This window comes from Taeniopygia guttata, chromosome 6 (assembly GCF_048771995.1).
Source record: "Taeniopygia guttata chromosome 6, bTaeGut7.mat, whole genome shotgun sequence".
NCBI lineage: Eukaryota > Metazoa > Chordata > Aves > Passeriformes > Estrildidae > Taeniopygia > Taeniopygia guttata.
In genome coordinates, this window is record NC_133031.1 from 12,173,940 (window position 1) to 12,200,225 (window position 26,286).

The 26,286-nt window shown below is 36.8% G+C and overlaps 1 protein-coding gene across 1 annotated transcript in view; it reads right to left on the minus strand.

The window, feature by feature from the left end:
* SH2D4B (SH2 domain containing 4B) overlaps positions 1 to 26,286 on the minus strand; it is a 68,063-nt gene that overhangs the window by 17,145 nt on the left and 24,632 nt on the right. Inside the window, exons 4-6 of the mRNA XM_030275863.4 lie at positions 24,445 to 24,589; positions 16,506 to 16,710; positions 15,338 to 15,465 (exon numbers count right to left, since the gene is read on the minus strand). Of these exons, the coding sequence (XP_030131723.1) occupies positions 15,338 to 15,465; positions 16,506 to 16,710; positions 24,445 to 24,589 (478 nt within the window). The remainder of the gene's footprint in view (positions 1 to 15,337; positions 15,466 to 16,505; positions 16,711 to 24,444; positions 24,590 to 26,286) is intronic.

A 26,286-nucleotide genomic window follows, 5' to 3' on the forward strand; every position in this document is an offset into this window, starting at 1 on the left:
AGATGGAACAGTTAATCATTCCATTTTCAGTGGCTTCTTGAACCAAAATCCTGTGAGTATTTTACTATGTATGATCAGTAAATTGTCAGAAATTATGGCTCAAGAATATTTCCTTTTGTACTGTTTTAACTGTTGGAACACTGTTTTGTTTCAAAGTCAGAAGCCTCAATGTTTTAGTGAACTCAATAGAAGATCAGCAACAGGAAGGTTGGTGTTTTGGTTTTGCTTTTGTTGGTTGGATTTTTAAATCAGTAAATACTTCCAGGCCTATATAAACATTTTAGATTCTGTTATGGATACCTGACATTTCCTGCAAGTAGCATGGAAAATAAATATATGCACGAGGATGTCTTCAAACTTGAGAAAATATCAGTAATCCAAATAGGGAATTTTGTTACAAATATTATTCCTGTAGGATGCATTCACCTCCTTACAATACAGATGAGATTGAATTTTTATTTCTATTATGTACAAAAAAGCTACAGCAAGCTATACAGACCATCAATAAACTTCTGTTATGGGTCCATGATGTGACACATGAAGTAGATATCAGGACCTTGCTGTATCTACTGAAACATGGAAATTTGCTTAATCATAAAGAACACAATTATCTCACTAAAATCTGACAGGGCTAGAAATTGTCTTGTGGAGTAATAAACACAGAGCAAAGAAACATATTTATGCTCTGATCCTGGCTCAGCAAACTGAAACATCTCTGTCCTGGTACAGTAGTCACTGATACTATGTTTTGTGCAAAATGAAGAGCATGACAGTTTTTAAAAAGGTTAGTGGGCAGTATTCATCATCCTTTCTCCAGGCAGACAAAATGTTTGCATTCATTCAGTCTTGCTCTTGCAAGCAAGAAATGGGAAATTCTAGTTTGTGGGCATCTTTTGCAAGCATTTCACTTGTTTACATTACTCACCTGGTTGCTGCTCATCTAAATTCTCAAAGTTTACTTGAGAATTTGAAAATGAGAGAGAAAAACCTTCTAGTCTGCAAATTAGATCTAAATCAAGGAAAAAGATGAGAAAACTGATATATGCAAGAAGAGGAAGAAGAAGAGCCCTGCTGGGACCTGTTTATGTTTTCATAACTCTAGCCATCATTAGGCTCTTGTTTCTCCTAAATACTTCTGAGGGAAACACAGACATGAACATGAAAGACTGAGCTTTTACCAAACCAATTGCACAAAACACAAGAAATCCCACAGTGAGCTTTTTGTTTACTTTGGATTTCTGCAAAAAGGCAAAGTAGAGGAATTAAAGTAGTCTCTTAGTAGAACCTTCCTGGCTTTATACAAGTCATTCCAAGGCAGCACTGCCTGCTGACACTCCAGGGAGAACACATGGACCAAAGGCAAGAACAGTGCATGGAGCAGCACTGCTGCTAAGTACCCTTGGCTGGGATGACCTTCCTGCAGAGATCTCAGAGCCCAGCACTGGCTGATGTAGGCAGCATGGGGGCACAGTTCTGAACACACAGAGACTGAGGAAAGTTTGTGAAGCTGGGGGTAATTCTTTCTGGAATCAAAGGCTCCTGTAAAAAATAATTTGAAGAAATATATAAGAGCAGAAATGATTTGCAATTCAAAATCAGCAGTGGCTGAACACTTCACCCACTGAAGGCATCACAATGAGAAGAGAGTGCCAGTTCCCTGACTTGCTGTGCAAGCTGCATTTGGAACTCGACCCACTGCTCACTCGGTGCATGGAAATGTTTCCATTTCCCACTGCCTGCAAGTGGAAGACAAGGGTGGAAAACTGCAAGTGTTAAAACTACTGTCAGTCTCAGGGATTGTTCTGGAAAAAAACACACCTCCTTAGACTTTTATTTACTTGCAGCATCTTTCTTCTCTCAAGCCTATAGGCACATTTAACCACCAGGATTTTCTTTAAAAACAGTGTCAGAAGAAATACTTGTACTTGCAAATCTATAGGTGTTTAATCTCAACAAGAAAGACAATTCAAGCACAAAACTTCAGCTGTGCAGTCTTTTAAAACAGCTACATATTTTCCTATCTCTGAAATAAGCATTACTGACTGAAGTTACTTTACAGGACGTGTAAATCCATAATCACTATTTAAAAAATTAAAATGCTAATGGATATACATATATATTTCCTTATGTTAGCACCAGGTTCTGCTTCTGCACTACACATTTAATATATTGATGTTTCTTAGTAAGATGCTTCTTTTTGCCTTCAAATAATTTTGACATAAGAAAAATACTATATACTACCACCAAATATATATTTTCTCATTAACAGTCTTTCAGTATTGATACATAAGTTAATTTTGATACCTGTGAATTGTGAATACTTGGCTGCTTAGGCACACAAACATTTAAGTTTTCAATGCAGATTGGCTCCTTTTTGTAATCTGCTCTAAAACACAGCCACATTTACAGATGTATAAAAGAGACAGTAAATAATGAGCATTCATTTAAAAAGGCTGCTGTGGGCTAAGAAAAAATGAGCTCCATCCCAGCCAAAAGCAGGACATTACCCCACCATCTGTATGTTCTATTATGAGTATACCACTTGTAGAGGAAAACAGGGTTTAATTCAGCACCAGTGGATTTCATAATATTTACACTGTGGTTGATATTATCCTGAATAAATTATATAATAAATCAACATAAACTCTGGCAAAACAGCTAGGGCCTTGTGTGCTGTGCAACCACTTATTCTCAGGCAGGTTTTGACCCATTATACCCATTTTTCCATCATGTAATTAAGTACAAAAAATAAAGAAGAATTAAAATATCAGGCCTATATCCACACAGATTGGACTGAGATAATCAGCTGCCAAAAAGCTTTCTAATAATAATAGCAATAAATTACTTAGAATTGTAACATGCTCTGATTTTCTATCCAAATTAACAAGACAGCAACATTAAGTCCTAGTGCTGTTCCCTGTGCCATTGTTGCCATAGCTGTAATGGATAGGAAGGAGAGTAACTGTATTTACCAAATGCAGAAAAGGAATTAATTGCTTAGGATAGGAAGCTACTGGCAAATTTCATCCGTCAAATGAAAAGCAGAAAAATGGACAAGAATATTCTGAAATCATGGCAGCCACATGACACAAACTATAAAAAGGCAAACAAAAACAAAGCAGATGTGTCTATAACACTACATTTTATGAGTATCCCTGCCTTTATCAGATCATATCCATAAAGCATTAACAAAACCCACCAAAGCAAAACAAAAACCCACCCACACAAACACACACAAAAAGTAAAAACAAAAAACCAACAACCAAAAACTGGAGGGAAAAACAGTGCATTCAGTCATGAGCCAGATTACAAAAAGCCTGCAATTCTTAGTGATTAAAACTCAGAGAAAAACAACAGTGCCACTTCCTCAAGCACATCTCTAGAAAAATAGAAAAATAATTTTAGAAAAAGGTAATTCTTAGGCATTCTTTCCTTCTTCACATTGTTATAAAGTTTTTCAATATGTCTTGTATAAAAGCAATAGAATATTTTCATTATAAAAACAAAGAATATTTAAGAACATTTTCAATACAAATTCCAGTTTTTCATAAATTTGTTGAATTAAGATAAATCCCAACACTTCAAATTTGGACTTAGAAACTGAACTTACTCACTTTATTAGAGGTTTCACATGTTTTACTTGGATGTAGCAACACAACCAAAATATAGACTACAGCTTCAGACAAACAGGGTATATATCTTAGTCCTGTTTAGGAAAAATCTTAAAAAAAAATAAATTAGATGTATTGAATGAAAGCACATTTTAGAACACTGAAGAAAAGTTACTATGTTAGTGTTTATAAAGAGGAAGACAACTGCATTGGCTTTAGACTAGCAGGTAGATTCAAATAATTTCCTTTATGATCCATCTCTGAATGAATACTTCAATTACTTTCCATAAACAAAGGCAATTAATCTGCAGTTCTACCTAAAACAAAGCTTCACAATAACTTCAATAAAAGAGCAAAATAAAATGTTGACATGAGTAATGACTCTTAGATATTCAAAATCTGCTTGTGTGTAAACTGGAACCCAAAGCTCTCCACAGACACCCATGCTTAGTAAGGCTTAGTCACATGTCAAATTGCTGGGAACAAATGTCTTGAATAGTGCAATACAAAATACATGTGGGTAGGAAAGGTTTTGTAATTCTACTGGTTACTAACAGAGAGGTGATACCCAGGCTGATCATGCTTTTTGAGCATTTTGAATGTTCAGAGCCTTCTTTGGGAGCCTTCCTGCTACATTGCTAGGTTAAATGGCTTTTTTTATGCTAATATTGATTTGCTATTCAGTACACAGGGAATGCATTATGAATAAAACTTCATTAATTCAGTGGCCTCACTGTAAAAGCATTTGCCCAATGAACAGACACTGAAATGTCTAGAAGATAATTAAGTTACATGGTAGTAAACAAAATATTACACTACAGCCCCTGAGAAGCTGCTAACTTGCTAGTGTTGCTAATGTTTTCCACCGGCCTTTACATATTGATACTGATTTGTATTGACGTATCTATGCTTTTTATCTGACTACATGGAAGTTACATTTGGATTCTGTTTGCATCCAACAAGATTCTTTAGACCTCTAGTTTGACTCCAAGCAGCAAGGATTGGCTTTTAGATCCCGGGGCCCTTTCTCCATGTGTTGTGCTTCCATGTGCCTCATGACACAGCTGAGGGTTGCTGCATGCTCCTAGGTGAAACTCTTAATTTCAGGAAGACCCTAGAGAAGAGACACAGATTTGGCCCAGTTTATAGCCTCTCATGAATACCCTGAGTAGATACCAGCTGATAAAGGCAGTCACACGGTGCAACCACAGCAATGCATGAGTACAAAGCAAGGAAGCTTTACTCATAGTGTTCTTGGCCATGAATTAAGACAGAAGAAAAGCAGTGGAGTGCATTCTCAGTTTGCTTTTACCTTCAGTTTTTAACAAAAAGTACAGCCCGCAATGAAAAACTACTGATGAACTCTTCTCCTTTTGATAATTAAATTAATAGAGCCAAAAAGTACAAAACCCTGATCATATAACCACATACACATGCTCATAATGGTCTTTAAAAGCACATATATCTTACAGCTCACCTAGAATGCTATAATCTCAAGAGTGTTGAAGAAGCTGTCAAGACACATTTTCCATAAACCTAAATGACAAGTGTACTAGTAAATCATAGTGTCAGCAGCGCTCACTCAAAAGGAGGAGAAAAACAAAAGCCACAGTTGATATGGAGCCCTGGAAAATTCAAATTTTACAGCTGAATGTTTCCACAGGTAACTAGGCAGAAAATATACTGTGTTCTTTTCTTTACATGCTTTTCTCTTAGGTGAAGGAAAATGGTTTTTTCCTTAAATATATTCCCCTTGTGTAAAGTTTAAGAATGCATTTATTTGTTAGGTACATTAGCAATCTGAAATCTATTTTTATCTGTGAGAAGCTTCCAGATGACATCATTGATCCCAAAAGAAATCGTTCTACATGTTTTTTTAATCAAGTAATTATTAGAATTTTTATTGCTAAAAGGAGTACAAATTTAAATCATGGTATATCTGGAGTCATTTCCCATATTCAAATTAAAACAGCAGGTCCAGATAGATTTCTACAAAGCATTTTCTGTAACTGCTTAAGAAACTGTACTTCTTTAGCTCAAAGTAAATCTAGGCATAATATTGATAACTAATTTTTCTTCTCACACGTGGCTAGATTTGGGAACCTTAGGCTAACTTTGTTAATTACAGTGCTTTCTAGCTGCTTGCAGCATTCTTGAACATTGATTTCTTGTAGTGTTCCTCAGGGGGAAAAGTTACCTTTAATCACTCAATAAAGTGAACCAGATACTGAAGCACTATTGAGAGTCAAATGAGAACAACATTGGGATAGTAAAAATTTCACACCTAGCAAGTGGCAGTGTAGTAGCCACGTGCAGCTCTGACAGTGACCCAGTTCTGGACATCCCCTGGGGTCTGACACAGTTCTCAGTTAAGCCACCAAAAACCAGGCATTAAATTGCCTAATTTCCTACCAGCAGTAGAGCTAAAGTGTGTGAGTTAGTAGCTAGGCTCAAACTCACAGCAGGGTAATCTGAATGAGGGGCTTGAAGCCACTACTCAGAAACAGAAATTACTTCAATGGAGGAACCAACTTCATCTCAAGTACTGAAAAAGTTATAAACAGAAGCAGGCACAAATTTTGACTTAATTTTTTAATAAAAAGTTTGGAATTAAGTATCTTTCATTTACACTAAATTTCATAAATGAAACATAATAAAAGGACCTGAACTCATACAGCAGCTGTGCAGAATAATTTGTTCCTCCCACCATCTAGGTTCATAAAGCTTCTGTCACCACCCTGTAAACAGTAGCATGGTTAAGAGAGAAAATAGGAGAGGGAGTTCTGTCCTGTGAGTAATGAACTACTACTTTCTTGTACTTTGGACTGAGTACCTATAAATGTTTATAGCACACTTTAAGTCAAAAAGATTCCTTTTTTCAAGCATATTGCAATTAATTTATAATAGCCACATGCACTCATGAAAGGTCCATGCTGTGTTTGTGGAAAGCAGCGGTAGCAGCCGTGGCACAATGGCCCATGGAATTACATATAATTTAGATCTGAGTCCTCTCCACTGTGGATTAAGAACACTTGTGTATTTTATTATAGATGTTAATCTTGGATAGAGAGCTAGGGTCTGAAGCTGTCAGAGCCAGTGCCAATCAGTGTGCCAACCTGCATGGCTCTTTTGGAGTTTTTCCTATTCAAAAGAGTTGTGAGTTTGTGATTTGACAATCCCATTCACCGAAAGGCCAGGAGAAGAAGGAAGAACTGACCTTTCTGAAATTGAAAAGGAAAGGAAGCTGTCATTCCCTTAATGTTTGCAAGGGAAAGGCAAATTTCTGTCTCCCTCACTCCACCCCATTCTGCCTCCATGCCAGCAGCACACGGTGCAGTGACACACACAGGTTAGTTGCTTGCAATCACAGAAATCCCTTCCCTTTCTTTCTCTACCATCTCCTACTGTTTACCTCCTGCAGGAAAAGCAGTTCAAGTATCAAAGTGAGGTCATGATCTTCTAGCTGGGTGAACTGGAATTAAGCTAAACCAGCAACAAATTTTCACTCAGCCCCACGCTTTCCCCCCTGCATGACTACACACAATACCTGCTGGTGCCCTGTTGGAGAGAGTTGTCTTTGCTTAGCAGGAAAACAGTATTACTTCAGAGGAGCTGAAAAAATATTAACTTGTAATCTTTTCCCTTGAGGCTGGATCAATAGGACTGCAGGTTCAATGCTTAGCAGAGCTAGAAGAAGGACCAATAAGGCATCCAGCTTCTGGGAAATCAGGGAAATTTACTGACCTCAGGTCTGCAAGTGTTTGCTGGGCTTTAAATAGATAAAATAATAAATACAACTCAGTCTGTCTGTAAGCTGATGAAAACATATAGAGAAGCCTGTGAAAGAGAAAGCACATTCTTGTAAGTGTGCAGGCAAAGGAGCAAGAGCTGCAGGCATGGCTGATAGACGCTTAGATATAGACTAACAATAAGCAGGATATGAGCAATTCATCCAGGACTAACAAGGTTCTGCACAGGATACCTGTGGTATGCTAGGGAGAATGATCAGGAAACAAACAGACACAGCATTAAAGGTGCACAGTATGAGCTGAATGTTTTGTGCTGGTAGAGACTGATATCTGAAAGTGCCTTGTGCATGGATAAACTCCAGCTGACACATCCACAATGCCACTGGAAGGAGAAAGCATGGTCCAGCAGCTAAGGAACAGACCACAGCCCCTGTAAAATGGTACCACTGCTCAGATTCAGGCTTCTGGGCAGATGCATAAGGCCTTCTGCATTTGCTTTGGTCATCATCAAATAATCATAATCCCTTCCAGTCTTACTATAAGCAACCTCTGTAGATGTCTGGGCTTTTTACTTGTGTGTAACACTCATTATGTTGTGTAAACTGTGACTTTTATGTCCTTACATATGATTTCTTCCAAATAACCCTTGCTCTTATATCACACGGTTTTTATAAATGATTCTTCATATCTAAGCACTAACAGCAGAGCTTTCTGTCCAGAAACACCTCTCTTTGTTTTATGTAATGTGATAAAGCCTGAAGAAGGTGCAGTAACAGAGAAATGTACTCACACCCAAACCAACTCAAAATGGAGACAGAACTGTAGGGAAAAAATACAGATAAATACTGTAAGCTACCATGATGGCTTACTAAACAAAATCATAATTGCTCATAATGGCATGCTCTAACAGTAGCAGATGGAGAAGAAAATTTTAAAAGTGTTTTAAGTGAAAGGGGAAGGTGTAAATGTAAAGAAATGTAAATGTAAAGAAATTTCAAAATGTAAAGAAATTTGATTTTCAATATTTTTTCATTAAATTCACTTGGGAGTAAACTCTCTTAAAAAGTTGCTCAATATTCTTCACTTATGCAAAGGACTGCCTGATACAAACTTGAAAAGCCTCTTTTTAAAAAATATTATTTTCAACTAACCCTGCACTGTCTGGGCTCTGTACCTGACCTGTTTGTGTCAGTGAAACTGTTAGCACACCACACCTGTTTCCCCTTTGTGTTCACATGTTCTTTATTATCTCTCATTTTAAGTGTCTACCATACCTGCTAAGAAAAATTCGTTCCCACTATCTTCAGAATGTGCCAAATCTTTAGAATATAGCTTCCAGTTAAAAAGTAGTCAAGAAGGACAATGTATTGTAAAAGAATAAGAAAACTCATTTCACATTAGCAATTAGCCTATTTACATTAATTATTAAACTGCCTCATTCTACAATTTCCCTGCTGTTCTTTTGTGCTTCCTTTCTCCTTGCAGCGTGTTACAGCTCACATTACCCCACTTTGATACTTTGCTCCTTTCCAAGAGGAGCCATGAATCTAAAACATTTATTTTGTTTGCTAATAACCTGTCTGCATAGACACTTTGGAACTCTAATGGTGTAAGAAAAACAATTCCAAAGCCTTCAAAAGAACTAACAGACTGAAACAATCATTATGACCTAAGTGGAATGAATTAGTCTGTAAAGGATCATATTATTTCTCAGAAAACAGAGAAACACCTCTCTTTTCTTAAAAAAGAAGCTGAGAGCTGAATTGAGGCTGAGGAAGAGTTTGGGTTTTTTCATGTTATGGGTCTGACTTAGGAGAAAAATATTCAAGTACCAGAATCCACCACAGGACTTCAACACTTAACTCCAAATGCTTGTGTGATCTTTGAAAAATACTATCAGAATGTCCAGTAAATATTTGATAAGAATATGTTCAGAAAATACAGAAAAAAGAATGTTCCATCTCACAGGAAGTAAAAGAGATTATCATGACTCTAATAACAGCGGTCATGCTCATATCATCCACCCATATAAAGAATATATACAAAACTGCAAGGACAAACTGATGCTGCATTAAAACCTGTGCATGTAGGTTATAAAAATTACCACTTTGTAATAATTCTGAAGTAAAATTACAATAGTGTTACTGTTTAAAGGCAATGGTATAAACTCAACGCGAGCCCATCCTCAGTCCTTCAAATGCAAGACAGATTTTCCAGCCTCACAGAGGATTTAGCAACCCCTCTGTATCATACACCAGAGGGCTCTCATTCATCCTGCAGCACCACTGAGGCATTCTGTGCCTCAGTTCAGCAGTGGGGGAAAGCACAGGACTAAAGAGCCTTGGAAACTCCTGTGCTCTGTGTAACCACAGGATGGGACAGCAGAGGTGCCAGCTGAGCATGCCTTCCCACTCAGGCTTAATTGGACTTCTCAACACATTTTCTAATGTAGCCTTATGTGATGAGAGTGTAATTTGGAGTCCAAATTTATTCCATATCTTTTCTTCCTGCCAAGATTCCCAACAATCTTCAATTCCTACCTAAGTTTTCTGAGAAAACTACACAGACTGGGGATGCTGATTGATACTAATTGACTGTGGCATAACTTGTTTTGCACAAAGCCAACCAGGTGGCAATATTTGGCAGCCTGTGTTGACCTGGCTGTATTCCTGCAGCAGCCTCAAGCCACAAAGCCTACAGATATTTGAACTGCTGATCACAACTGTGTCCATCCTCTCTGAGAACTGACTGGCAGAGAACAGAGAACTCTACCTTTTTAATAAAGGAAGTAAGACATAATCTCTTCTAAATCTATCATCTTGAAAGTATCTCTTATCTTTAATCTTTCCCAGACAATTGTTCAAAATAAATTTTTATATTCTGTAACCTCTTTTTTTAATCTCACTTCTCCTTCTTATTTGCATAATTAGAGAACTGGATCTATCCTGCAAATGTATGCAACAGGTACATTGATGTTCACAATTTTCATTTGAGTCAGGAATTCTCTGATCCCATTACAGATATTTCCCAGCCACAGAACATTTAGAAACCAAGCCTTGCACATAGGCACATAACTTTTTTTTTTTTTTTTTTTTTTAGCATCCTTTAGTCCCGTGGAAGACAGTGAAAAGCTCTCGGTGAATTCAGGAGATGTTCAAAAAACTTTGTATCTTTCTATTATCAGCTACAATTCTAGAAGATAAAAAAATCTCAGACCCCTAGGGCTCAGTTTACTTAAACAAATAGTCTATATGCACACTTTTTAAAGTAGACTTTCAAAAATATCTCCTTTACTGAGAACACCTGATTATCATTATCACTCTTTTGTTGTGCTAGATTTTCCTCTTGAAAACAAGTTTCTTCCTGACAACAGCATTAGCCATCTGATGTTAAACCTTGATCTGTAAACACGTTTGCAACACTTTCCTGGTAAACTGAAAATTTTCTTCCCTGGCTCTCTTGACCTCAGCGATTATTCAACTTCTGCATCTCTCAGCATTCTTTCAATCCATCCTTAGATTTGCTCTGATCAGCTCCTCCACAGCTCCCCACTCCCTTAACTGCTCCACCACTCAGACTCCCCGTGGTGAAATGGTTCTCCACAATAGCACCAATGCTCCTGCAATTACATTTGAAAGGTACAGCCTTTAGGACAACTGCGTCACGTTTCCAGACCTGTGATATCAGCCTCTGAACTTTCCTGTTAACCCGAAGGCAAGTGGAGATCTGATAGTGCTGCAGCAGATGCTTGGGAAAGAAGCTCACAGCCACCCACAGACAGACAATGTATAAATTCTTTATTATGCCCACTACACACCTGAGAGAATACTGTTATATTGTGTAAAAACAGAAACAATCATAAAACATGGCTCCCAACTAAATATTTCAAGATCAACACCCTCTGCAAAGACCAACACCCCTATATTCTGAATAGAAAATAACAAAAATGTAGATCAAAGTATATAAGGGTGAACAGTCTAACATATGAAGTTAAAAATATCAAAGCTATCAAAAATAACAGCTGACAAAGTAATTGGAATGGGAGAAAAAAAAGTGCTGAAGCAGATTGCAAGCACAAAAGAAAGATTAGAAAGGTTAAAGGACAAATGAAAGAGCAAAAATGGAAATAATATATATTTTAGCCACCAGCATTTCACCCTTAGGGGAGGAAGGGTCTTTAGTTTTGTTGCCATAAGGAACTCTATCCATATGTGTCTTATGCCTGCAATAAACTGAAAACTACAACTTGCTAATGCCTGTGATAGCTTGGCAGAACTCTTCAGCCTATAGGGAGCACTGCTAACTTTCCCCTTACTTGGCAAGGGTCCTACAGGGACCTTTTCTGTTTGAGAGACAGCTCTCCTATCCTAAACACCAATTTACTTTCCTGGATCAAAGCATATCTGCAACTGGAATTGTGGCAAAGAATGCTCTTAATTCAAATTAACCTAAACCTGTCATACAACTTGAAACAACATTAGGATGCCCATAAAAGTTTGATTCATATGCTTATACTCATCAGTTAGCAGGTAGGAAATTAGAATACAATTATTAACTTTCTGGTTATCACACTGTACAGAATTTACCTTTAATTAAATATTAGACCAATTTCTTAGTTTTCATAGTCAAAAAAATTAAATAATATTTCTTTTCACTCAAACCTAAGGCAAATATTACACAATACAAAAGAAATAGACTCTGATTACATTAAATCCCAGGACAGTCCTGGGGATAGTTTAATCACTGGCTCTGATTCTTCTTTATTTTAATCGTTTGAGAATTGAGCTTTGAGCACTGTGGCCACAAAGTGGGCATAAGCTGCTTTAAAAAAAAAAAGTTCATTGCTTCACAACCCAAATGAAGTAAAGATCATATAATAATTTTATGATTTAGGACAGAATTGAAGTTGGGTTTAATTTACATAAAACATTTGAAAATAGATATGTATTTTTTTTTCTTTGCGAACTTAAGAAAATCATTCTAGATTGGAAGGCGAATTAATTGGGTTTTGGCAGGGATCTATTATTCAAACAGAGCAAAAAACAATTGAATTTAAATCCAGAATTCAGCTTTATGTTACAATTTGTATCCTTAACACGTCAAATTTTTTAATGAAGAAAATAGTAAAGCCTATTTTAAATGACCTAAAAACATCTGCTGGAATTTAGATAACTGATGATAATTCCAAGAGACAAATAGAGATGGATGAAGTTGAAGTTGATATTTATTTAAGAAGAAACTTTTTGTGAATAAAAAAAGAAATGTTCTGATTTGAAAGATCTTTTGTTACTACAGATTTTACTGCCCTGCTTCAAATGAAACATTTTGTAGTGATTCTTCAAATGAAGACAAAAGGAAAACTTCAGGTACATTAAACATGCCATATGTTACCGTGTTTCATGTACCATGAAAATGCCCCAGACAATGTGTATTTTTAAATGGAATCCAGATTGTTTTGATGACTTAAAGTGGAAAATAAGCCAAATATATGAGGATAAAGACATTTGCATTATGATTTGTACTTTGCTACTTTAGCTACACACATCTGTCTCAAAGCTTCATCTCTGCATAACTAGAATAAGTTATATGTCCACAGTACAGTTTGAAGACAGTGAATCAACTAATGCTTAACTTCAGCTAAAAAGCTGAACAGCCTGACAGTCAAAGCAGGCAAGCCAAGCTCTACTGACCCTGGCAAAAAACATGTAATTCTGTAACAAACTGTTATCTACTTTTTCAGTACTGCTGCAATAGCTTTCTTAGTGCATTGCATTCAAAAAACCCTTAACGTGAGGCAGAATATTAAACTCCCATTTTATGGTCCAAAACTGAGATATAGTAAAATACAGAAGTTGCTCAAGGATGTGAAGGACCTGATTATACCTGTTGTGAGAGATGCTTGAGGTGACCCTGTGGCTTGAGTTGTCAGCTGTAATTCTGGGCTTTGCTGAATGGCTTTCATTTGTACTGCCAATTTCTTATACAAGTCAAATATATTCTACTGTACATTTGTTCACAGACAAAAATAATTCATAATGTATCCTGGATCCCTGAATACTATACAAAATAACAGGAGGCCCAGGAGTCAGACTTGATAATCCTTGCGGGTCCCTTCCTACTCTGTGATTCTGTTTGTTTGGTTTTCCTCAGAGTTTGTGCCCATACAAACTGTAACACAGACACCAGATTACACAACCAAGCACTAATTATTGCACCTGTAGTAACCTGTTTAGATTCCACCACTGCAGAAGAGTTGCAAGGCAGCTGAGTTGTTCACAATTTACAATTGTAACAATTAATCTGACCAGAGCTGCAAAAGCCAAAACAACTCATGCAGCAAATAGGTACTAAAACAGAACTCACTAAAGAGTCCCTGCAAAGAAAACTACTGAGCTTTAGGCTGGGAATGTAACTTTATTGTCTTTGTCAGCTCTTTGGGTGAGAGAAGGAAAAATTAGGTACTTTGCTCACTTTTGTAAGTCATTGCATTCAGTTTCTCAAGATATGAAGAGCCTGACCTGAGAAATTAAAGAATGATCATGAATGTCTCAATTCTTTCAGTAATTAACAAACTAATCCAAAGGCCAGCAAAATTAGTAGAAAGACTGCACATGCATTGGCTCAAGCCCAGATATCTCCTTAACTTTAAGCATAAATTATGTTTGTAACTTCTCACATGAATTTATATGGATGCAACCTTCCCACACACAGGGAAAACATTTATCATTGGATCATACAGAAAAATCCTGGTTGGAAGCACTTCTGGCAAATGTCCACAAATGAAATTTTAATTAGTTTGTCTCTCAGAAAGCAACCACACCAAATGTCCTCCCTAAGGAAACAAACAACACTGTCTGCATCACTGTTCATAAGAAATTAAAGTATTTAGAATTTACAAGCTATACATGACTGACTTCAGTGTCTTGGACCAATTAAGCCAATGAAAATAGCAGTTTGTTGATGTCTTTTAACACATAAGGATTTGTGTATTATAAACAGAAACCTGAAATATATGAAACACTATTCTGAAAACTTATTCCGAAATCTTCCTTGCCTTACTCACTTCAGAGCACCCACACATCTTCATATTAGCCTTAGAGAATCATGAATCAGATGAGGGTCAGCTTAGCACTTTGAACAAAGCAATAGACTCATTAAAAGCAGCAATGAAAAAAAGAAAAAAGATATTTAACTTTTAAATTTTGCTGGTCCCTCAATTATGTCAGCTATTAAACCAGAACTCTTTTTTTTCATGTCTAAGAATACTGAATATAAAGATCACTGCTAGTACCTATGAAAATAAGACATCTTAGCTGTGAATTTTATATCAAAGGTTCAGCTGCATTGCGAATGCTATACAAAGCAAAAGTCTCAGAGATGTTAGCAACTCCAGCATATAAGACAGCAAATTTTGGATCTGCACCTGTCCCATTTCAGGAAAACTGCCTAAAATTATACACTCTCAATTATTTTTGAGGAAAAAAAAATTAATAATTTTTGTTTGCAAAAAAAAGCAAGAAATAGAAAATGCTCCCCCAGTTTATAAAGTAAAGTAAACAAATGATTAAAAATATATGAGTTCAACTAATTCTTGCAAATCAGATAAATCAAAACTTGAATGTCACTCATCCACATACCATATCACTGTGCCACCATTTGCCACTTAATTTTAGAGTACTTCTCACCCTGTCTTGGTCCCACTACTCTCGCTTGACTTGCTAATTTGCAGCAAATATATTTTGGCCAAAATAGCCCTGAAAAAAGCTTTGGTGATATGAGTCCCAAATTAGTCTAGTTAATTAGTAAAAACAAAATCATATACTAATAGTAGGAAAGATGCAAAAGTCTTGTTTTAACAGGCACTCGGTTTCGCCATGTCAGTAGACTTTGCTTTTTGGGATGGAAGCTGGCAAGATGAATTTCCCGAGCAGATGCTCACAGCTTTGTTATACACAAAATGAGAGATCAGGGAATTACCATGGAACCACTGAGCAATCCTGTTGGTGTTCCTCTCAAAGCCGGCCCGCCGAGGGATCTGCTCCTCCTTGAACCAGCGAATGATGACGTCTCGGGAGAAGGGCCGAGAAGGACGCTCCCAGATGCTGCTGCAAGCAAAGACAGAGCACCAGCAGTGTATGAAAACAGGGGACTGCATAAATAATAGTCTCTTTTTACATATTTACAAAACACAGCTGCAAAATGGTGAGCATAACTTCTGCTCAGTATAACTCACTGAACAACTTCAACGTTTTAAAATTTTTTTAATTTACTTTCTGCTTTTTTGGAAGTCACAGTATCATGATTTTTATATTTGTAATGTCACCTTAAACATTTTCCTACATAACTTAAATTGAAAACCAAATTTGCCACAATGGACATTTCAGTCAACTTCCCTTTTCCACCTCATTTTTTATTCCAATGTAAATATTGACAAGCAATTCTTTTTTCTTGAGTATATTCCTTTTTACTGGCAAAAAACTCTAAATCAGTATCAGCTATAATACACTGTGTCTGCAAACAGGAACCACTAAGCAGAATAGATGGAATGTTTAGTTTAAACTTTTATGTTTCCTCTGCATTCTCTACTTGACAGACTATATTACTCTTTCTACTACTTTCTATGTGTTTTAGTTAGTAGGAATCATCCTCCAGTTTGAATTCTTCTCCTCTCTTGTGATTAATTGTGCTCCCTAAATTGTCAAAGTAAAGATTAATAAACACCAAAGATACTTGGCTTTGCCTGAAAAAAAAAAAAAAAAAAAAAAGCCTCTGAAGCTTAGGACTGCTTTCTGTTAAAAAAAAAAAAAAAAAATAGCAGCTGTTAAGCAGCAGGCAGTTTTAGGCTTGAGGCTTAAGACTTGCCTAAGAATCTGTCCATTTGACTTCAGCCTCGCATACTGATTTCATACTGTCTTCTTGAGGAGTCATCTCTGTGTGAATTCTAAGAAATCAGCCTGAAGGTAAATGACATTTAGTTGGCATTAAATGTGTTTTTCTTTTCCTTTAAACGTTCTTTTTTCTGATCATCAGGAAATAGCAAGACTGAGGACTAACAAAACCTGCAGAATAGCTTGTTGAAATGGTAAGGATTGGAGAAGGAGCAACCCAACAGAAAACTTTCAAAACCACTCCAGCACAAACCAACCTGGACGTTACAGGAGGCAGCAAAGGACTCGCACTGTTGTTTGGTTTGATCTCCTGGTCATTGCTCAGGTTTGTCCCCTGGAACAGATGACTCAGGCCAGCCACTCTTCCCTTCTGGATGGCGCGCAGGGACTGCCGGCGGTATTCGTCCCGCGCCCTGCGCGCCTTGTGGCTCCTCTCCTCGTCGGCAGCCTTGGAGCGGCGCACTGGGCCGAATGAACAGGAGGAGACATTTAGAAATTCAAACAGCCATTTAGCCCTCTGCTTACAAAGCAGTTTAGTGCCCTTATTCCTACATAAACTGATTTTTAAAATGTATAAATTGTGACACATTACAGAAGGCAGATAACTGGATGTCTTCCCTGATGCTTCACACACAAGAACACTTCTAGAAGAAGGCCAAAATTATCAATATCTGACCACTACTGGCAATAACTGAGCCTCTACATACTGTGATTAAATCAGACACTTCTTTTGGCTGTAATAAGAGAAATTCTGCTTGGGGACATCTTTTCCCCTGGAAGTGCACCAAGTTCTATGTTTCAAGAAAGGATGTTAATTACTGCTTTAAATTATGTCTGTGCCTAACAGTGCTCTTGGCCACTACAAACATAACTAGAATTGAAGGGTCAATCCCAAAATTTGCCATTACAAAAACTGACATGTAGGTTGCACTTTGTCAATGCTGTTTGCTTTCTGAAAGGCATATGCTATCTTTGTCATGGTACTTATAGTCACAGACATTTCCAACTTGAAATTTGCAGTCTAAAAATGGTTTCAGTAACAATGGATAAATTAACATCCATTGGAAAGGGCATGTTGATGCTATGGATGGGGCTGCCTCACACTTCAGTCTCTGAAATTGTATATGGACAACCAGAACTTGTACTGGAAGATTAATACACAGGTAACCATGGCATTGACCAGGTAGTTACCCATTTCTGTAACCTGAAATGAGACTGCTGCTCTAGCCACTGTGACTCAGGCATCTTTCACTAAAGCTTCTTCATTTTAAAGTTAATATTCCAACAATTCTGTCTTTGACATGGTATAACTTAAATGCACCAAGAATTCGACTGTAAATATTTGTCATCTATCAGCTCTTTTCTGGTGCCTCAAGCCCCATTTGGATGATGTTTCTGAGTCACAAATAACTGCAGGCAGGCAAATTATTCCAGTGCAAAACAAACCTTTAACATGCAGTGAAGCAAATATTAAAGAAGCCGGCTATGGCCTCCAGTAGCAATTACCAATCCTACCATGACTATCCTGGCTTAGATCATACGCAGTTCATAAAGTGAACACTCCATTTCCTGCTCCCCCATGACTGTACCTGTGACTAGGAATGCATGATATAATACCAGACAGCTGCATTTCATTAGTTTGCTTGCATCCCTCTGGTTTACACTCCCAATTTAAAGCAAGCTGAAGTATAACTGGATTTAACTCCCAAATTTTAAGACGGTTTAATGGAATCAAGAAATAAAAGCACTCAAAGCCAAATGAAATTAAATAAAACCTTGTGGGCAAATGAGGTAAATGGAAAACACCTTTCAGCTTGGAATTATATAATATTATCATAAGCAGAAAGATATGCAGGACTAAAAGCTCATCAAGATAGCATAATAAACGAGTCATAGATGTTTCACATGTATACAACTGGCAGGATTTCAGTTTCACTTAACTACATACCCTGCAGTTTGGCTAAACACAGTAACAAACAAATGCACATCAGAGGAAATACAAATAACAGACTTCACTATTTATCTTAGAGATCATTATTTTTAAGGGTAGATAATGTCATTTAGATATAGCACTTCAGTGGCCCAGTATTTCTGTGATTTATCCCCTATAAAGCCACTCAGTAATGGTCACTTTAAAGATGCACTTTGTATTTGCAGCACAAGGAGAGACAGAAAGGAAAAAGAATGTGATGCAACTTTGCAAGACATCTAGAAACCCTTAGCTGTTTGCCACCATCACGATATCCAGATTGAGGGCAGACTGCCTGGAGCTTTCTGGGACTCTTCTACTGATGTATAGGCTGCCTGGCAATGAGATAGGCAAGTCCCTTCATGCCCCTCTTTCTTCTATAATAGGCACTCTTTCCAACAGTCATTCCTGTTGTATTTTTTCCAGCCAACAAATCTGTACCATCAGAAGTCAGTGATCCAGACTACATTTTCCCAGACTTTAGTGCTTTTTATCACAAACTTATATCAAACTTTAGTACCCCTTATCATATATGTATGAGCTGAGGCAGCAGTTTGCAACTGTTAAATATCAATATCCAGAAAACCTTTTGAAAGTATGACCTGCAGCCCTCTCTATGCAGACATATACATGTATGTATGTGTGTTTAAATTTGTATATACGTACCCATACTTGTGTGTGTTTGTCTGTGTACACATAAGGATGGGGAAGGCTGCATATAGATATTGAGATTTTATAGACAGAATCATCTCTTTCATGTTATGAAGAATTTTTATTGAAATTTCCCTGTGGAGATATCTGAATTAACTAACCATAGGGATGCATAGGATCACTTAATACATTTTTCTCATTACTGGACTCCCTATCCCCCATCCTTGTAGTTACTCCCAAAAACATCATCCTCTTTCCTCTACCTTTAGAAGTTGTCTAGTACAGCTTCAACCATGGACCTGTGCTCCTAAGTTATCCTAAGTTTCTTTTAATCTCTGATTGGTCAAGGGGCTTTTTGAGAAAATAATCAAAGTCACTAGCATCAATAACCATGTTTGGTGACTAGAAATAGTATTGGGGATAAATCCATCACAGTCAGGAATCTACAGAAAAGTTTTTCACTACACCCCAGACAAAATGATATATATACCACATGAACCATCTTCCCATACTGACACTTCCCACAAATTTATCTATCTTGAGAAAGTCACTTAGAATCTGAAGATAAATCTGGATGTATTTTTGTACAAGGTTTTTCTTATAATAGAATTTCATTACAATTCATATTTTTCTTTATGGCTTTGAACCATCTCACTAGGAGGGAGAACTTTATGTCTGCATCAAGTCTAGCACAAATATTTTAAGATAGAAGAAGCCAAAATTCTACATTACTTGTATTTTAAGACATATCAAAACCTTTCTGGTAACAAGAAAGCAAAAGTAGTCAGGACTTCTAGTACTGAGTTAAGGAGAAACAGACACATTTTCTTAGCTTTTACAGTAATTTACTTCTGGCATGACCCCTATGGAAAACACTAGTAGTGTAGTCAGTCAATAGTCTCAGTGGGGAGATTAGATATCTAGAAAAAACCCTAAAAGCACTGAATCACCGTAACACCATATGTCTAGCATAAAGAATTACTACAAATAATAATTTACATACTTTTACATCTTTCTTTTCTATAATGGAATAATGTAAGGACTGACAAGGTGGGGAAATTAGGAATTTGCCAAGCCCATGTGAGATCTACAGTTGAGCCAGGTCCTGTAAGACCACCTCCATGACTGGTTTTCTCTTCTTGTGTTGGTGGTACCAACAACAGTTACATCCTCCAGTGCTCATAAAATGAAGACATTTCTGCCCTCCTGGAACTGGAGCTTGTGTAGAAATGCCTGTGCTGCCCAGAGAGGTGTGTACCATTATGATTGCAGCCTCAGCACAGCGGGCCAAAACTGGGTGACCAAGCCCTCCTGGAAAACTGGCAAATGCATCCAAGACTGGTCCATACTGCCATCATTATCTGGTTGTCATTACTAGATATGAATAGCTCAAACATGCCTCTGTGACATGCAGCATGAACAGCCTCTTAACAGCAAAGAGCAAAGCACAAAGCTGGGTATGCAGGGGCTCTTTGGGTCCTCAAAGGGTTGGCTTGGCTTTGCCTTGTTTTCATGAACAGTTCATGAGAATCTATTATTTCTCTATGCTAACTTAAGGTGCTTTTTACTTCTATATTTTCTTAGGATTGAGAAATCCCTATTGCAGTCCAGCAAAGTTCTAGTACCTAAGTTTTGATATAGATGAGGATTAATTCATGCTGTGCTGCAGCTGTACTTGATAAAATAATTTGTGAAAGATTAAGACCTCTCCATTTTTTATGCTCTATTTTCTAAATCAATCTCTTTTTGATTTACAGTCAGATATGTGAAAGCTAAAAAACCCAAACTATGCTATGAATATCCATCATAATTTTTTTTTGTTTAAGCTTTCCCCTTGTTAAAAATTCTTGGAAGCTTGTTTATGAGCTATTCAAAATTACTAATACATAAAATTCAACCTTCAGATTTTCTGAAGTGCACATACAAATCACACAGTGTTTTTTTCCCTTTTCTAAGTGGAAAATATAACTTCCCACAAATACTCTGCAATATGGCTTCAGTTCAGCAATCTTATCTGAAAGTACATGAATAATCTCATTTCTATTCAACAATGCACTGTGAGACCTGTTGGAGTTCAGAGGGCACATATATGCAAGGTTGAGCACTTGCTTAGTTAATGCATAGCTAAACTGGGGACCACTCACTTTCAAATTCAGCATTTTATCAATTCTCCCGCCAGTAAACACATTTGAGTTGTTGGGGAACATAAATACACAATGAATTCCTTTAAAAGTTAGGCAAAAATAAATTCATAGACACATTGGTAGAAGAACATAAACATACAAAAATATAAAAGAAGCTATAATGAGTCAGCCTGGTATCCTTCTTCCAAGAGAGACCAAAAGTAGGTGCTTGGGGAAAAGCAAAAGAATAGATCAACTCACTTTTTACTGGAAATTTTTTTTCTGGAGATGAATAAAGCTGGTCAGATGCTATCTGAGCACTTCCCTGCCTGATGCAGTTTGCAGGGCTTTGTAAGCATATTAACAGAATGCCTTTTAAAATATTCAATCAGATTAATATTTGTGCTACAGCTTTTTCTATCATGTTTCACAGATTCTTTTTTTGCTTTCTCAAAGAGACATCATAAATAAACTAGAAATCTAAAAATGGGACAGCACACAGAAATGTCCAAAACTAATGAAAATATATACCCTCTGCTATCCAAGTTTAGTTTTGTTTTTCAGTTTCAAAAATCAGCATTTTGAACAGTAGACTCTCTGAATAAGTCTTCCACTATTCATCTTTTCACTTGCCAACCAATATCCCTGCTCAACTTACTAACATACAACTGCCCTCTAAAATACCCCAATACATATCTTTTATATGAAATCAGTGTGTAATTTCTTTTACAACATCACTTTTCCCTTTTAGCACCGATTTCCCAAGTTATTCTACATTTGTTATTTAGTACATTAAAAGCCCTAAAATCAAGTATTTCAGTTAATACAGTAGTTCTACGGACCATTATTGCTCTTTGGCAAACAGCAGAAGCAAACTGAACTGAACAACAAACTAATATTAGCACCACTTTGCTTATTGCCTTGGCAGTATACAGCTGAGGGATAATGTGATGAGCAGAGATGAATCCCCATCACATTCTGAATTCCATCTACTAAGCTAAGTAGCAGTGTCATCGATATCATTGCTACATTCCTCTCCCCAGTACCTGCTCTAGCACTACTGCTCCCCTGCAGCACTGAGCCCTGGCTCTGTGAAACAGGGCAGGGCTCACTTCAAGAAGGTTAGACCCAAAGGAGCCTGGCCTTGTTCCTAATAGACAATATGGTCTCTACTGCAGGTTTGTAGTGGCAAAAAATGTAAATATTACATCTTCCTGTAATTCTCTTTATGCATTCATGTATTTACTTACTACTTAGAAAAGCTGACTCGTAGACAGCTTTGCCTAACTTTACTAAATTTCCTCTCAGTGCCCCACAGGAATACTTGCAGAAAAAAATGGAAGGATTGCCATGAAAAGAAAAAAATCTGCAACTGAAATAAAAAAAGAAAAATCTGGTGAACCTGAAGTATTAATTCATTTCATAGCAATTTCAGATTTTCCCACTTCCAAATATTTCTTACTGACTATCTGCTGCACATTTTGGCTCCTGCAGTAAAGTTAAGGAAATTGAAGATGTTAATATACCTGAGGAAACTCAGTGCAAAGTTCAATAGCACAGTCTAAACCAGCCAACAACTGAACTCAGATAAGGCACTAAACACTGCATCTTCCTATCTTCAGTTGTTACACCCATTTGCTAATGGAGCACGGTTCTGAGCCCTCAAACCAACGGGGACAAATTGAGACACTGAGATAAGCATAAGAGGATAAACAAGGATATGGTGCACTCTAGTCATTAGTCTGCAGCTCGTTTAATGCTAAATCAATTACTGCTAACAGCATAACTCTGGCAGCACAGAATTTACAGCAGGCTGCAAACCCAGCAGCAGCAAAGAAGGTGCTGAGCTTTTGCTCTGCTTTGACAGCCCAGCTGCTGGTGACCAGGCTCAGCAGCTCTGAGCCACCTGAGCTCCTCTCAGCCACCCTCCGGCTGAGGGGACAGGCCTGCAGGTACTGAGGCACACAGACAGAGGTGATAGAATTCCTCCAGAACATACAGAACACCCCAGAGCTTTCACAAGAAAAAGTACTGATGGCAGACTATCGACACCAGCAAGTGATGCATTCACAAGTGTTTTAACAGACCAAAAATGTCATTACAGAACTTGAAGCTTATTCATTTTTTTCCCTCCCTTCTCCCATAATTATTCTATTATTCTGCATTTTTGATGTCTATCCCTGCACAAACAGTATTCCTCAAGAAAACAGAGGCAACCATTTAAAACATCAGTTACCTCATTAATGCAATATTAAGAAAATGATACCTGGTTTTAGTAGTGTTTGTAGTATTTTGCTTTATTTCAATGTAAAGGTAACCTGGATTATTTTTTTATTTTAACATTATGATTGAAATATATTTTTTTTCTTTTATAACATCAAAATAATCCTAAAGTACAATAATACCATTTTCTATGCTGGGTTGCCAGCTGATGCTGATTTTCTGCAGAACTAAAGGGATACTTTTTCCTCAACTCATTTTACTCTCATATACCCAAAATACAGAAAGTTAGTTTTTCTTTCCATATAAACATGTACACCTGAATTTAGATCATTCTCCAGAAAATAATTACTTTATCTTTATTGACAGTGTAATATGCAGAGGTTTTATTGATCAAAATTAACATACCCTATTATGAGCTTGGAAAATGGCATCAGTATATCATAAAGATTTAATTCATCTTGTACAGAATGATTCATTATCAGATCAATTCCAGGTAATAGCTCTTCAGTAATTAGTCCTCAAGAATTAATGAAGTGATGACTAAAGCCATAAAATAAACTAATTGTATATTTTGAAATTTATTCATAATGTGGACCTTCACTTACCTACAGTATTAACGTATAGATCTATATAATAATATAGTTGCTCTGTTCCTTATATACTTTTAAAAATCACACAAAAAAAACTGAAATTAATCACAATTATTATATTGATAAAGAATTTCAGGCTATCTAAAAAGGAACAGTACTTCCATAGAATGAGATCATCATCAGGTGATTTTTTTTTAGAGCAACAATCTAAGTATGATTTACTGTAATATTTTGGAATTAAGTGAATTTCAGCATTGATTTTATAGCTTCACCCCACTACCATATGGAAGCAATTAAAATACTGATGAAGACAGATTTTATCACTTCAAAGATAGCTGAGGACAAGCTGTCAAAATAACTGTGCCCTTAGTTATTATTACTAAGCCAAAACTTTTAATTAAGTACATTAGACAGAATTTAATTATCTCAGTCATTGTACACTAAATCTCTATAAGGCATTGGCACAGATTCAGGAAGAAATCCAAAACTTCTATTTGTAATTTTAAGCTGGCAATTTCCACCAAAATAATACAGCATTTTGTATTGCTCTAGGTAGAAGAGCCACACCTTTTCCATTCTGCAAGTGTCCTTCTATCTGCTTTCAGAAATACAGGAATGCTGTGAAGGCAGCTTTACTCACACTGTTCTTCCCACTCCTGGTCATCGTCGCTGTGCTGACTGTGCTGCTGAGCTTGCTTGAGGCTCAGGTACAGCTCCTTTGCCCGGATTTCTTCCTGCTGCCTGATTAGCTCCTCACCTTTCTGTCTTTCCTCTTCTTCTCTTTTCTGGAGAAAATGGAGTAAGCCAGAAGTGACTAAAGAGGGAAAATGTGCCACAAGTTGAGACACTGCTTCAGTTGCTTCCTATCACAGAGAAGCTGCATTACCTTGGACAAATCACTTTCTCTTCTAACTTGGGGCTTCTTACGACTCACAACAGTCATCACCTGAATTTTCCCACCTCTTAGGAATTCCTGAGGAGGGTACATTTTGAGACCACAGTATCAAAGGAGTGAGGATCATGTAAGCATCTAAGATCTGAAAACTACACAGAAAACGTTTTATAACATAGCACCAAAGCCTGTGCTATTCTCCAGCCCATAAGCAAAACTCGGTTTAAGTCCATGTGTACCCCCACTGAAGATATTGCTGCTTTCAAGCACTACACACATCCACAGAACCTTAGAATTCAGAAACTGCTTTATTGCTGTTCTTGATTTAGCAACTGTCCACTGTGTCATCATAACCAACACAGGGAATAATATTTTCCAAAAAGTTAAGATCAATACATTCTGGAGGAAAAGGCAGATCCTTCAGCACACTATAATCACTTTGTAAAATGTAGCTAAGAATAACATACCAAAAAAGTTCCCTTCTAAAAAAGCCTTAAAAGAGATGGAAATCTGGGAAAGATTGCTTCTGCAGTTGGCCTCCCTCATATTATCGATAACATAGGAGCTCAATTATGCAGAATTAGGAATCTGTATCTGTTTTCAAATGAGTTTTCCCAAATCTCTTAGGTAGTGAAGAAACAGATTTAAATAATATAGTTTAATTGAAGCCCACAAAAAACTCAAAACTGAACTTCATTAAGTGTTATTCATGTTATTGAAATAACTTGAATTACAGATAAAAACAGTTTTTATTTAATTTTAGAATGGAACCAGCACTATACCCTTATGGGTAACAAACTTACAGGTAAACATTTTTTTATAAATCCCTGAGTAAAATCACCCTGAATTACTATCTAGCTACCTGACCTAAATTATAAGTACAGGAAACCCAAGTAGATTGTTGCAAAATGTTAATCCTATGAAATTTCTAGGGTGAAAGTCAAGGGTCCAGCCCTTAGTATTATTCTATGAACAATACATTAGACTGCTCTTACTATTTCTAAGAAATAAAAGTCTAGTATTGTTCTTCAGTCAATTTTAATGCTACTATCTTGGATTATTTCTAGCATCATCTTTCCATTGTTATTTCCTGGCTCCTAAAAACATGAGCTGCGTGGACAGTTCATTATTTTTGAAAAGTCAATGCTCTCAGACAACACTCATTTCAAAGCTAAGCAGCTTCCTCAGAAAAAAGAATTATCTTTTTTAATATCTCTGTAGAATTAGGGATTGCACATTTCAGCTGCAAGTAAATAGTTCTATTCTCTTCTTGAAAAAAATATGACATCAACTGTTCTTTATTCTTATGAGGAGAATATTTATTTGCTTAGCTTCACTACCTAAAAAAATTCAATACATTCAGTCTATCCTTCAGGAAGATGGATAGACACAGAAACAATCCTGGGTTATCAGAATATTTTCTATTCAACATCTTAAACCACAAGGTAAACTTATAATAGAGAAGGGGGGGAGGGGGAATGAATCTCACTGCAGTTTCCCTGAATCACACAAAAATTTTGTTGTAAGTTTGGGCTTGTTTTTAAATGTAGCTGTTGTTGAAACATTTCTAGTAAAAAGATGAAAGGGTCT